Source organism: Coregonus lavaretus, assembly GCF_964263955.1.
Source record: "Coregonus lavaretus genome assembly, chromosome: 6".
Classification (NCBI taxonomy): Eukaryota; Metazoa; Chordata; class Actinopteri; order Salmoniformes; family Salmonidae; genus Coregonus; species Coregonus lavaretus.
The window spans coordinates 52663304-52678837 of NC_139993.1; the positions used below are offsets into that span (position 1 = coordinate 52663304).

Here is a 15534-nt window from a genome sequence, read left to right on the forward strand (position 1 = left end):
ATAAACATCAGCAAACCTGAAGCAACGCCAAGGAAGTGCAAGTGTGTGTGTGCCAGCGAGAAAGAGTGACAGGACAGCATGACATGAAGACGTCGCTCTTAATGAATTTCAATTATAAAAAGCATAATAAGTGCAATCCATTCAACAGAGATGGCATTGAGAGACGAAGCAGACGGACAGAGGCTAATTGAGGGTCAGACTACATTCATTGCATCTACAATCAACCCTTCCTTAAACTATAATCAAAGAGACCGTCACTAAGGCTGCATTTACACAGGCAGCCCAATTCTGACCTTTCTTTTCCACTAATTGGTCTTTTGACGACTCACATCAGATCTTTTTCAGAGCTGATCTGATTGGTCAAAAGACCAATTAGTGAGGGGAAAAAAATCTAAATTGGGCTGCCTGTGTAAACGCAGCCTACGTCTGCTTCTCAAATGGCACCCCATTCCATTTATAGTGTCCATAGGGCTCTGGTCAAAAGTAGTGTAATATATAGAGAATAGGATGCCATTTGGGACACATCCTAAAACTCAGTCAGTCTGAAAAGTATAACTACAAATCACAACGTCGGGGAGACAGTTACTGTATCTCACAGCCCACATCATTGGTTACGTTTTATTTCTATTTACAGTAAATTTGTTATAAATATAATACATAATCTGAAAAGCAGTTGAGTAAATACATACATTTAAATAACAGCTTGAGCACAAGGTGGAGGTCCAATGAGGGAGAAGTATAGGGATCATATTGATTTGATTGGTTCATAAGTTTGTTTGTTTGTGTTTGTTTTGTAGAAAATGAAATGTGTACACGTGGGGACTGACAGCACAGTCAGTCCAAATGGACTACAGACCAACAACAGACAGGCTCACAGACAGGTGGGCAGGCAGTATCTGTATCGGGACCTGTCAGTCAAAGAGTTTGTTTGTCAGTCACATAGTATAGTGGTTAAACTCTGGGTCATATTCTAAAGTGTTTGTGATGTTCTGATGGTCTGGTCCATGTGACCACACAACAGAAACCACTCTGTGGTCATGGTCAGTCTCATTGAGGCAGAGGCAGTTTTTCCTACTTCCTCATCCAGGTTAATCCAAGAAGTAAATGACGTCTGTCGCCAAGGTGACAACCGCTCAAAAACAACCTGTGAGTAGTTATTCAACACTAAAAAGAAAATACATCTCTGGCGGCAGACAGATGACACCAGTGCCGTCTGAGTTTAGAACGTCTGTCTGTTCTCCTCCCCTTTCACAGGTTGATTTCATCAAATAGAAAAGGTCAAAACCAAAGCGCTTCAGCTGAGATGATGGATTAATAATATGCTGAGAGAGAAAATAGATCCTTCTTCCACATGGAAGTCCATTATGCTTTGCTTTGTTGCTGGGACATCAAATAGCTACTGGGGGGTTTATTCAACAACAGTCTGACCATCGCAGTGGTTACAAGCTCAACTGATGCACAATTTCATTTAAACATTTGATCTCTTTTTTTAAATATATATCTTATTCCCCAGATTTTTATTATGAAATACTAAACAACTGCTTTCCTTAGTCCAGTATTGAGGATATTAGTTTGGAAAAATGGGTCAAATGTTTAGGCCGGGGAGTGGAGTGGATGATTTGAGACATGGTGGAAAGATATTTCTGCTTGGTAGCTGGTTCAGAGCTCTCAACAGTTTCTTAACCAATGGGGAGCCTTGGTAGTGATGATTTGCAGATAATTGTTCATTGGTTATTGATGGGTGGGCGGGCAGACAGAATTAGGATCCTATTCATTAGGACACACCGTAGTAAAACCTTTTGCAACGGAAAATGAAAAAGAGCATTTCAAGTAGTCCCTCCCTGTTTCAGACCGTTTTCTGCCTAATGAAGACAGCCCAGTGTTCAAGCATTGTTGATGGTGAAGAGCAGGTGATTTAGGATTTGGAAGATATTTCTTGCTGGGTGGGTCTCCGAGCTCTCAACCCTGTTGTTGCCAACCAATGGGGAGTCTTGGTAGTGATGATTGACAGATGGTGGTTAATTGGTTATTGAAGACGGGGCGGGACAATGTTCAGGTGCTGTTAATGATGATTAGTGCGGGCGTGGCCGTCTGCTGGCTGGTCTCACACATGGCTCCCTGGTCCGCCAGCTTGGCGAAGACCCGTGGAGTTCCCAGGTTATAGACGCCAGCATGCAGGAAGCCGGCTCTCAACGGCAGCCGCATCACTTCCTGTGCCCTCAACTGCAGCTTGTATTGAGTCTGGCCCAGCCATGTAAACGAACCGTGCACCTCAAGAGACTCAGGACTGATGGAGGAGGAAAGAGAGAGAGAAAAAGGGATGATGACAGAGGAGGGGGGAGGAGAGGAAAACAGAAAGATAATTAAAACCAGGAGGATGAAGAGGATGTAGTTATCAGGAAACATTTGCTCAGGGACATTATATTTTACATTTTAGTCATTTAGCAGACGCTCTTATCCAGAGCGACTTACAGTTAGTGAGTGCATACATCATTTTTTTATACTGGCCCCCCATGGGAATCGAACCCACAACCCTGGCGTTGCAAACGCCATGCTCCACCAACTGAGCTACATCCCTGCCGGTCATTCCCTCCCCTACCCTGGACGACGCTGAGCCAATTGTGCGCCGCCCCATGGGTCTCCCGGTCGCGGCGGCTACGACAGAGCCTGGATTCGAACCAGGATCTCTAGTGGCACAGCTAGCACTGCGATGCAGTGCCTTAGACCACTGCGCCACTCGGGAGACATGCGGAACAGATGGCAGATTTAAAAGATGCACTATGCAGAAATCACTCCATGCCATCATGCCATTTCCTGGTTGCAATATTATAATGGTTCGCCTAATTTAAGTTTGTAACAAAACAAGCAAGTATCGTGTAAAGAATCATTGCATCATCTAAACGGCTGTGAAATATATTTTCCATAACCAAAAATATAGTATTTTGAAGCTGGTGTACAACACCAAAAGTAAAATATGCAAAAACGAAGATTAAGCACTTGAAGCATAGAAATAGTGCACATAGAACAGATCTACAGCTTCTTAGTCTTGCTTTCAATGAGAATGACAGATCTATAAGAACAATTTCTATGTGAATTTGGTTGGGTTGCCCAAAAAGTTACATATTGCATCTTTAACAGTACAGTGTGGAGCTAATGCATTGTAATAGGAGAACATTGGACTACGGCCTACTGTGGCTGTGTGTGTGATTATATTTACCTGGTAGTTTTGTGTCGTAGGTCAACGATGGCATCAACGTGAGCCAGGGAGCAGTTAGACAGAGTCAAAGTAACTGGAACCATACAGAGACTACATATAGACAGAGGGGGGGGGGGGGGGGGGGGGGGGGGTAGGAAGAGGGAGTGCGGGAGTGCGGGAGGAGGGGAGGGAGAGGGAGGGAGGAGCGAGGGAGGAGGGAGGGAGCGGAGGGAGGGAGGGAGCGAGGGAGGGAGGGAGCGAGGGAGGAGAGGGAGGCGAGGAGGGGAGGGAGGAGGGGAGTGGGGAGGAGGGAGGGAGGGAGAGAGAGGGAGCGAGCGAGAGAGAGAATGTGAAATAGAGATAGATGGAGAGAAAGAGAGATATGGTTATTTATACTCATTCTAAGTCACATTAACTAAAGCACAGCACTTAAGGTCCCTGACTATCAGTCTAATGTTTTTCCTCACTGTCTCCAGACCGCACTAAGTTATAATTTTATCTCTTCAAAGCACTTCTCTTCCGCTGGCTACAGCAGTTCTGGGTTTCCTAGAAATAAATGGCACTAACAGTGGAGTTTAGAACCAAGTCATGTCAAAAGATAATCGTGTTAGTCCAGTTCTGACTAGTGAATTATGCGAGAGTACATGTGTCACACAAACAACCACCCTCCGGACAGGCAGGCTGCCGGGCTCATGAACTGTTTCAGTTTAAAACAGATTATTATAGTGCCTGTTATATAGTGCCTGTTCAGAAGTAATTCTGCACTCCCATATCCTGTGGGGAGAGAGGAGAGAAAGAGAGAGCGAGAGAGACAGGTGTGCCAGTGTGTGTATGTGTCCCTACGTGCTTGTGTCCCTGTGCACCCCTGGATGTATTTATTGGGGCCGGGACGATACCAGTATTGCGATACACGTTAGTATCGTGGCAAGGAAACAAAACACAAAGCTGATTTAACTTCTTTAGGAAAACAGCCCTAATGTTGAAACACATCATTATGTTGTCATCCAGAGTCACATTTATTCATTTTCCAAGCTACAGCACACAGTATTTTACAAACAGCAGGTTTTTAAAGGACCAAAGAGTTTGGTCTACTTCGTGTTTTCATTTTTCCATGGAAAAAATATTGTGATACTGGTATCATCACGGCCCTAGTATTTCTGTCTTCCTGTCTCTTCCTCTGTCTGTATTTCAGTGCTCCAGGTGTCACCTGGCCCCTGAGCCATTCTGTTCTGCCACCCCACGCCACCACCCCTCCTCCTCTTCCCTGCCGCTGTGAGTCTCCATGGAGATAATAGAGTGCTGGGGGGTGAAGGTGTCCCCAGAGTCTAGTCACATCGATCCAGGTGCCAGAGTTCTCTAAGCCTGGCCTCCCTTGGCAGTGCCATCAACACCCACACAACTAAGACAGGTACACCAAGACCCACTGGGCAGGGAGGAGGGAGAAGAGCAGACACGTCTCCCTTTTGTTGGCTTTGTTAAGAAGTCCAGGCATAGATTCTGCTATAGGGCAGTGCCATCCTAACCCACACAACTAGGACAGGTACCAAGACCCATGGGAAGAGAGAAGCAAAGAGATATCTCCCCTTTTCTTGACTGGGTTTATAAAGCACAGTCAGAGAGACTGGTGGTGCAGTATCCACGTGAGACATTCTGTAACCACATATAGATTGATAGACTGTTGCTCTGGGTGTGTGAGTGTGGTGCAATATATCCATAGGACCTATGTATTAATCTATGGCTGTAATTCTGTGTGTGTGTGTGTATGTATGTATGCATGCGTGTGAACATGTCTGCGTGCGTGACGTGTTACCTCTTCTGTATGAAGGGGTGGCTGTAGCTCTCGGGGTAGTGCAGGTTGGTCTTGATGAGGTGGGAGAGCTGTTCCATAGAGGGCCGTGTCATAGGAGGAGGAAGCTCTGGTTTAAACTTCAGCAGCACCATCTCCTGAGCCTCCTACAATACCACAGGTTAGAGGAACAGAACAGAATCCACACCATTATACATACAGCCTCCTACAACAGGACAGAGGAACATAATACACACCAACCCCATTACAACACACCACCTATACATCTCCAAAGCCTCCTACTACACAACAGAGGAACAAAGACCATTGTGTCAAACACACACTGCTTTTATATACACGTAGTTACAGACAATTTGTTGTGGTATAATTTGTTCGCCATTGTGCAGTCTTCCCTGTGCAGAACATTTGCTGTTACAAAATATAAATGAATGGCCTCTGGAAAAATGCCTTGCAGACATTCAGAGAACTATAATTCAACGTTTTGACAATAGAAAACGTTTCAGTTGGTGTGTGTGTGTGTGTGGGGGGGGAATTCTATATCAATACATTTATGTTTTTATCTAAAAACATTTACAGTGAGGGAAAAAAGTATTTGATCCCCTGCTGATTTTGTACGTTTGCCCACTGACAAAAAAATGATCAGTCTATAATTTTAATGGTAGGTTTATTTGAACAGTGAGAGACAGAATAACAACAATAAAATCCAGAACAACGCATGTAAAAAATGTTATAAAAGACACCTGTCCACAGTAGCAATCAATCAATCAGATTCCAAACTCTCCACCATGGCCAAGACCAAAGAGCTCTCCAAGGATGTCAGGGACAAGATTGTAGACCTACACAAGGCTGGAATGGGCTACAAGACCATCGTCAAGCAGCTTGGTGAGAAGGTGACAACAGTTGGTGCGATTATCCGCAAATGGAAGAAACACAAAAGAGCTGTCAATCTCCCTCGACCTGGGGCTCCATGCAAGATCTCACCTCGTGGAGTTTCAATGATCATGAGAACGGTGAGGAATCAGCCCAGAACTACACGGGAGGATCTTGTCAATGATCTCAAGGCAGCTGGGACCATAGTCACCAAGAAAACAATTGGTAACACACTACGCCGTGAAGGACTGAAATCCTGCAGCGCCCGCAAGGTCCCCCTGCTCAAGAAAGCACATATACAGGCCCGTCTGAAGTTTGCCAATGAACATCTGAATGATTCAGAGGAGAACTGGGTGAAAGTGTTGTGGTCAGATGAGACCAAAATCGAACTCTTTGGCATCAACTCAACTCGCCGTGTTTGGAGGAGGAGGAATGCTGCCTATGACCCCAAGAACACCATCCCCACCGTCAAACATGGAGGTGGAAACATTATGCTTTGGGGGTGTTTTTCTGCTAAGGGGACAGGACAACTTCACCGCATCAAAGGGACGATGGACGGGGCCATGTACCATCAAATCTTGGGTGAGAACCTCCTTCCCTCAGCCAGGGCATTGAAAATGGGTCGTGGATGGGTATTCCAGCATGACAATGACCCAAAACACACGGCCAAGGCAATAAAGGAGTGGTTCAAGAAGAAGCACATTAAGGTCCTGGAGTGGCCTAGCCAGTCTCCAGACCTTAATTCCATAGAAAATCTGTGGAGGGAGCTGAAGGTTCGAGTTGCCAAACGTCAGGCTCGAAACCTTAATGACTTGGAGAAGATCTGCAAAGAGGAGTGGGACAAAATCTCTCCTGAGATGTGTGCAAACCTGGTGGCCAACTACAAGAAACGTCTGACCTCTGATTGCCAACAAGGGTTTTGCCACCAAGTACTAAGTCATGTTTTGCAAAGGGGTCAAATACTTATTTCCCTCATTAAAATGCAAATCAATTTATAACATTTTTGACATGGGTTTTTCTGGATTTTCTTGTTGTTATTCTGTCTCTCACTGTTCAAATAAACCTACCATTAAAATTATAGACTGATAATTTCTTTGTCAGTGGGCAAACGTACAAAATCAGCAGGGGATCAAATACCTTTTTCCCTCACTGTATGAGCCCTATAAATGACATTCCCTTATACTGTATGACATTCTGATATTCAAGCTGAAGTAGGTAGAAATAGAAGCTGTCATTCATAACAATGCCTTTGCTATAGAGGCAATTCTTCTAGAAAATTAGGGTATTTCTATGTGGGAGCAGTGAGTTATTCTGTGAGGAGAGAAAGTTAAAGAGTGACGGCGGGAGGGAGGAAGGTAGGGGAAAAAGGTGGTCTCGGTGGCTTACGTGCAGAGCTATAAAAAGCCACAGGGATAAAGAGGGATGAGACAAGTTCTCTTGTGTGCGCCAGTGTTATGAATGAGCGCCGCGGACACTGTTGCTATGCCAATGGCTCGGCTTGGAGGAAGTTGTGTGTCTGAGGGGGAGTAAAAAAAAAAAAAAAAAGTGTCTGACTAAATGTGGATGTGGTCTGGCCGCGTGAGTGGGTGGAAGAGAGAGATAACGAGGGAACGAGGGAGGAAGGTGGTGGCAGATATCACATTTTGTCTCAGTGGTCGTTACTGGAGAGTTATTTTTAGACTGGAAATGAGGCGGTCTGACGATAATAGCAGTTTATATCTCCATCGCAATCTCTCTCACACACACAATCATGCTTAAACCACTCAAACACTACTTCCACAGGAGGTAGGCAGAATAAGGGAGATGGAGAAACTGCTTGCATCGTGCAGTGGGTACAGTCTGTGCCTCACAGACGTACACACACGTGCGCACAGACACTGCTAAACTCATCCGGTCATTAAATCACACTTCTGTGTGTGGGAGGGAGGTGTACCGCTGTGATGTGACCGTGTATGGCAAACGTGAATGTAAAAAACTTCAGTGACGTATTTTGTAAAGTGTGACAGTGTGTTTCAGAGAGCATAAAGTCATTGTCATTGAGAAGTGCTTCTCAATCATTCAAGACAGTGGTGACTAACTAGAGAGGTTAACAGGGTTAGAGCCATCTGTCACTTTCTCGCTTTGTCACACGCCAGCCAGACACACACTAGCGATACGCAGGTCAGCGGTTTGTTCACCCGGACCTGCCCACAATTGCTAATAACCCATTCGCAAACGCCCGACTATGCGTGGTAAAGTGAAAATCTGAGGCCCGCACCAGATCCTAACCCACAAATATGAAAAATGGCAACAACAAAAAAATGTGTGGTACAGTCAGAGATAGGCATATGTTTCTGCTTATAATTTCAGACATTTTGGTAGGCTATTTGTTAGTTAACTCTATAGATACATGCAGCTTCTCTTCTGTCATTACTTGTTACCCTAGAATACTAAATAAACCCTTGTTCACCAGAATGTCATAAATCGATAGAATGAATGCTTCAATCTAGTTGACATCGGTAAAGTTCTCTTTCATTTCTGCTTCTCTCCCGTAGCAAAGACGTTTAGGGACCGTGGAGAAAATGCAATAACAAAAAAACAAAAAACTGGAAAGATTTTCCATTCTAAATTTCCAAATTACATCAACAAATTGAAAGCTATGGAAACTACCCAACATGTTTCTGATAAAATATTCATCCAAGCTGAACGGAATTCTTATGTCCTCTTAAAATGGCTTATAACACAAATTATGTTCGTGATATTAAGATTCTAACAATGACGATGTGTTATATAGATTAATTTAGTAAAAATCAAGGATGGGGGGACATTACTTTAAAAAAGGCAGAGTATTAAAACATTTAAAATTTGTTTTGCGTCCACATGACGCTCTCAGCTTTTCTAATGTGACACAGTGTTTCAGAGAGATAATGAATTAAGTCATTGAGAAGTGCTGATCAATCAATCAAGACAGTGGTGACTAACAAGAGTAAGGTTAACAGGGTTAGAGCCATCTGTCACTTTCTCTCTCACACATGCGCACGGACACACACACACTAACGGCTTGGTTAATCACTCTCCTATGCATTTGCCTTCATATCTTCATAGACCCCCCCCCCCCCCCCCCCCCCCAAAAAAAAAAATGAGAGCATGAGTATAAGATTGTGTGTGTCTCTGTGTGTCAGACTTAAAAAGGCTTAAGCAGATAAATCTGGGGCCGGAGCCAAGAGACAGCTACAGTGCATTCAGAAAGTATTCAGACCCCTTGACTTTATCAACATTTTGTTAGGTTACAGCCTTATTCTAAAATTGATTACATTGATGAGGGAAAAAAACAATCTACACACAATACCACATAATGACAAAGCAAAAACAGGTTTTTAGAAATGTTAAAAATTAAATTAAATAAATAAATATCACATTTACATTCAGACCCTTTACTCAGTACCTCGTTGAAGCACCTTTGGCAGCAATTACAGCCTTGAGTCTTCTTGGGTATGATGCTACAAGCTTGGCACACCTGTATTTGGGGAGTTTCTCCCATTCTTCTCTGCAGATCCTCTCAAGCTCTGTCAGGTTGGATGGGGAGCATCGCTGCACAGCTATTTTCAGTTGTCTCCAGAGATGTTCGATCGGGTTCAAGTCAGGGCTCTGGCCGGGCCACCCAAGGATATTCAGAGAATTGTGCTTAGGGTTGTTGTCCAGTTGGAAGGCGAACCTTCGCCCCAGTCTGAGATCCTGAGCGCTCTGGAGCAGGTTTTCATCAAGGACCTCTCTGTACTTTGCTTCGTTCATCTTTCCCTCGATCCTGACTAGTCTCCCAGTCCCTGTCGCTGAAAAACATCCCCACAGCATGATGCTGCCACCACCATGCTTCACCGTAGGGATGGTGCCAGGTTTCCTCCAGATGTGACACTTGGCATTCAGGCCAAAGAGTTCAATCTTGGTTTCATCAGACCAGAGAATCTTGTTTCTCAAGATGTTGTGTGCCTTTTACTGAGGAGTGGCTTCCGTCTGGCCACTCTACCATAAAGGCCTGATTGGTGGAATGCTGCAGAGATGGTTGTCCTTCTGGAAGGTTCTCCCATCTCCACAGAGGAACTCTAGAGTTCTGTCAGAGTGACCATCTGGTTCTTGGTCACCTCCCTGACCAAGGCCCTTCTCCCCCGATTGCTCAGATTGGCCGGGCGGCCAACTCTAAGAAGAGTCTTAGTGATTCCAAACATCTTCCATTTAAGAATGATGGAGGCCACTGTGTTCTTGGGGACCTTCAATGCTGCATACATTTTTTGGTACCCTTCCCCAGATCTGTGCCTCAACACAATCATGTCTCTGAGCTCTACGGACAATTGGCTTGGTTTTTGCTCTGACATGCATCGTCAACTGTGGGACCTTATATAGATAGGTTTGTGACTTTCCAAATCATGTCCAAACAATTGAATTTACCACAGGTGGACTCTAATCAAGTTGTTGAAACATCAAGGATAATCAATGGAAACAGGATGCACCTGAGCTCAATTTCGAGTCTCATAGCAAAGGGTCTGAATTACTAATGTAAATAAGGTATTTTTGTATTGATTTTTTTTTTTAATGTGCAAAAATGTCTAAAAAACCTGTTTTCGCTTTGTCATTATGGGTATTGTGTGTAGATTGATAATGAAAATGTTTAATTTAATCCATTTTAAAATAAGGCACTAACGTAACAAAATGTGGAAAAAGGGGTCTGAATACTTTCAGAATGCACTGTATATAACCATCCATCTGTACAGTACAGGCCTACATTTACATTTACGTCATTTAGCAGACGCTCTTATCCAGAGCGACTTACAGTTAGTGAGTGCATACATTATTTTTTTTTACATTTTTCATACTGGCCCCCCGTGGGAATCAAACCCACAACCCTGGCGTTGCAAACGCCATGCTCTACCAACTGAGCTACATCCCTGCCGGCCATTCCCTCCCCTACCCTGGACGATGCTGGGCCAATTGTGCGCCGCCCCATGGGTCTCCCGGTCGCGGCCGGCAACGACAGAGTACATGTATGGGATCTTTCTTAAAATATGCTCTCTCTCGCTCTCTCTAAAAGACAGATGAGGGAGTGACTGTCTGTAGGGTGTCCAATCAAAAGCACATATTTTCACCAGTGGGTAATTGTGTAGATCATTCTCAAAAGAAAACCAATGTTCCAAAACTCACCTCTCTATCATAATCCATTCAAATGTTATTGTAGTTATTACCCTTGTAGGATGGCCAAAATTAGGGGCCAGAGGAAAAAAAAGTGTTTAAAAAAATCTGGAAAATAGCTTTGGATAGGGTGGATGCTGTGCGAGAATTAAGGCTACCCAACAGGCTAACCATTGAACTTTCTTCTCAAATCCAGAGGACATAAAATGATAGAAGTAAGAGATATCGATTGACGTATGACATGTAGTATTTTCATATTTCAGTATACGCTGTTCATATTAATGCAAAGTTCCTGTTCTTTGTCTTAGACTTCTCATAAAAACAAGTGTCTCTCTGAAATATCCACGGAGCACTGAGCGTACCGCAAGCGTATTATTTTCGAAGCATTTTACATTTAATTCAATTCGCGTTATGCTAAGTTTGCCATTTGCGACCTGCGGAAACAACTTGGAAGACGACAAGCACAAAATGTCAAATCCTCAAAAAGTTTCGGCGAAAAAGTTGCACCGCTCTGTCTGACTTTTTTGATATAATGTTGATATGTTAGCGAAAGACCCCACTGAACAATTCAGAACATAAAGAATCACATTTGTCTTGGTAAAATGTATTTTATAACATAAGGAAATGAAATGTCATCACCAGAGCGCGTTCTCACCCACTCTCGGCAGAGTGGGTGGATACACTACGGTCTGTCTCTACAGCATTCACTCCTGAAGGGTCCTCCCTGTCCATCAACACCCTGGCAACGTGCAAGACGTGTGTGTGTGTGTGTGTGTTCATGAACATGTGGCAGTGAGTTGGATATACTTAAAACTGCTGAGCTGTATAGCTGAAAGAAAGACATTCTGAATACAGACAGCGTTGGTTAGTTAATAAAACTGTCTTTCCAACAATCTCAACACTTTTTTTTAAAATTCCAACTCAATACAATGGTGATATGAAACATAACATAAAACCTATTTGAATTTAAGTGAACAAACTTTATTGATCCTCAGGGCGGAAATTCGTCACATACAGAAACAACAGAACTCTGAGTGAAGAAGTTGAATAATCTTTATTGATCCCCAGATGGAAAATTCAATTTGTCACCACTCACAAGCAAAGGACAAATAAGTGGACAATATACATGGACATACATCAACACATAGACCTGAGCACTGATGGCTTGTGGAACAAGTACAATACATTACTTCCATAAAACACTTTTTTTTTTTTTATGGAGGGAAGAAATGACGTTCCATGAAAACCTATTTGAATTGAAGTGAATAGGTTTCTATAGACTTCATGTATTGTACTTCCACTAGCCATCCGTGCTCTGGTACAGTGCCTTCAGAAAGTATTCATTCCCCTTGACTTATTCCACATCTTGTTGTGTTACAGCATGAATTCAAAATGGATAAAAACATTTTTTTTAATGCTCACCCATCTACATACAATAACCCACAATGACATGAAAACATGTTAAGGATTTTTAGCAAATTTATTGAAAATGAAATCTCATTTACATAAGTATTCACACCAATGAGTCAATACATGTTACAGCTGTGGGTCTTTCTTGGTAAGTCTCTAAGAGCTTTGCGCACACCTGGATTGTACAATATTTGTATATTATTTTTTTAATTCTTCAAGCTCTGTCAAGTTTGTTGTCGATCATTGCTAGACAGCCATTTTCAAGTCTTGCCATAGATTTTCAAGCCGATTTAAGTCTAAAATGTAACTAGGCCACTCAGGAACATTCAATGTAGTCTTGGTAAGCAACTCCAGTGCATGTTTGACCTTGTGTTTTAGGTTATTGTCCTGCTGAAAGATGAATTTGTCTCCCAGTGTCTGTTGGAAAGCAGACTGAACCAGGTTTTCCTCTAGGATTTTGCCTGTGCTTAGCTCTATTCCATTTTTTTATTAATTAATTTTAAACTCCCTAGTCCTTGCCGATGACAAGCATACCCATAACATGATGCAGCCACCACCATGCTTGAAAATATGAAGAGTGGTACTCAGTGATGTGATGTGTTGTGTTGGATTTGCCCCCAAACATAACGCTTTAGACATTTCAGCTTTACATTTGTAACTAATTTGTAAACATTTCGAAAACATAATTCCACTGACATTATGGGATATTGCGTGTAGATTCGTGACACAAAATCTCAATTTAATCAATTTTAAATTCAGGCTGTAACAACAAAATGTGGAAAAAGTAAAGGGTGTGATTATTTTCTGAAAGCACTGTATATGTGTTGATGTACTGTCCACTTATGTGTTCTATACTGTTGAGTGGTGACTAGGACTGTTGCGTGACCGTATTACCGCCACACCGGCAGTCATGAGTCATGACCGCAGTCAAATTCCGGTCACGGTAATCTCCTTTTATGCACTCTGGACTAGGGCTGTGCGATATGGCCTAAAAATAATTGTTGTTTCTTCTTTCTTTTATGGACGATTCACGACATACTAGATTTAGATTTTTTTAATGTTCTCTAAATAAGCTTTGTTATACAATTAAAAAGGTAAAATGCACTGCATTTTAAACAGTCAGCAATAATCTAATGAATTCAGAGCTTGTGAAATTATAACTAGGCTAAATATAAACCTTCCACAACCATAAGACCCACTAATAATTAAAATATTTCATCAAAGTAGTTTAACCTGCTTTTTTTTGCAATAATCACTGATCTGGCTTTCAAGTCAGTCTATGAATATGCCCTTTTTGTTACAAATTTAACCAGAGCAATGCATAATGCACATTCACTAATAATGTCAAACTTTTTGTAGCAGGCATTATAGAAAATTAACACAGGTCTCAAACAATCTCTCAAGCACAACCCCAAGTGCTAGTGAGTAGCCAGCTAATCTTTATATTTCAAGTTTAGCCAACTTGGATTTATTTGCTAGCTAACAAAGCAAAATAGTTTAATTGTTATTAACACACCCTTCTGTCCGTTTCCAACTGTTTGAACAGCGTGCAAGCCTGTCCTCTTTGTTCAGATGTTGAAATCAAGTGGCCTACCTTATTTCTCAGAATGAGAACGAGTTGCCAATTCCTTATATAATTGTGTTTTATGCACATTTATAAAACACAGGCTAGACAGCTAACATTACAATCTTTGGCTAAAATGCTGATCGCTGTACTTGGTAGCGCGAGAAACTGAGCATTAATTTTCCAGAATCAATGTTCATTGATACTCTCGTTTTAGTAGTGTCGACAAAGTTAAGACAAAGTGTATCATTAGAAAGGTCAGCTTCTCTATTACAGTAAAATAATGTCTCAATGTGTTTCGGTGTCCATATGACCAATTCTGTTGGACCAAATCTCAAATGCAAATAGCGTGTTGAAACTGCTTGTCAAAGCGGAAGAAGTGATCTCTCATCTTTGTTGTTGTGAGCAGGCGCTTGGGTGTGTGTGTAAACAGAGAGGTCACTCGCCAAAATATGTCCAAAATAAGCCCAATGCGTTTCTATGGGTTTATTATGGACCTAAGCTTGTCGCCTGCCTTCACGCCTTTGGGACAACGACTCCCATTGTTAGGGCGGAGACATGAGCATCTCGTCATCATATTCAGATCTCTGGTGTAAATGGGAAGGTGCACACAGCACAGAAGGAGCGAAGGAGACTAGACCAAAAAGCGAACAAGCAGACAAACGCTCATAAAAGCAAAAAAATAAAAATAAATAGTAAATCGATTATTGCGATACAGGCATTTATCGTGCAAAAACATCAATTCAAATTAATCAAATGAATTTAATAGAGATCACCCAGCCCTACTCTGATAGTACCCAACTCGCTAACTACTGTCAGGTCACTAATGTCATGGTACTCAGCGCTCTATTGTCCTTCTAACCACTCTGACAATGCAAATGCAATCGAAAAATCACAAACACTTACCATCAAAACAGTATCATGCTTTTAAAACTCACCTCACTGTCATCGATACATTTGAAGAAAGAAGTTCAACAACAGGTTGAAACTGAGTGGAAAACATTGTCGTTGTAGATTTTGTTTCAAAGCCAAACAACAAAATGGACAGCGCTTTCTAAGGTGATAAGCATATTAGAGTTTATGAATACGCATATTAGAGCTTATGAATACGCATAGGTCTATATGAGCCCAAGCCCCCCCCCCCCCCCACAAAAAAAACGTTATTCAAATAATGATTGTGCCGTTATACAATGCATAGCCTAATAGCCTATCGCATATTACGCATGGCCCCCCAAAAAATTAAAAATAATTAAGATGTCTTTGGTACATACAGTGGGGAAAAAAAGTATTTAGTCAGCCACCAATTGTGCAAGTTCTCCCACTTAAAAAGATGAGAGGCCGGTAATTTTCATCATAGGTACACGTCAACTATGACAGACAAAATGAGAAAAAAAAATCCAGAAAATCACATTGTAGGATTTTTTATGAATTTATTTGCAAATTATGGTGGAAAATAAGTATTTGGTCAATAACAAAAGTTTCTCAATACTTTGTTATATACCCTTTGTTGGCAATGACACAGGTCAA

General features: G+C 42.2%; 1 protein-coding gene across 1 annotated transcript in view; it reads right to left on the reverse strand.

The window, feature by feature from the left end:
• Window positions 1-586: 586 nt before the first annotated feature.
• The window catches only part of trappc8 (trafficking protein particle complex subunit 8), a 93822-nt gene continuing 78874 nt past the window's right edge, over window positions 587-15534 (reverse strand). Inside the window, exons 28-30 of the mRNA XM_084163255.1 lie at window positions 5007-5149; window positions 3218-3307; window positions 587-2287 (exon numbers count right to left, since the gene is read on the reverse strand). Coding sequence (XP_084019381.1) covers window positions 2053-2287; window positions 3218-3307; window positions 5007-5149 — 468 coding nt within the window. The 3' untranslated portion in view covers window positions 587-2052. The remainder of the gene's footprint in view (window positions 2288-3217; window positions 3308-5006; window positions 5150-15534) is intronic.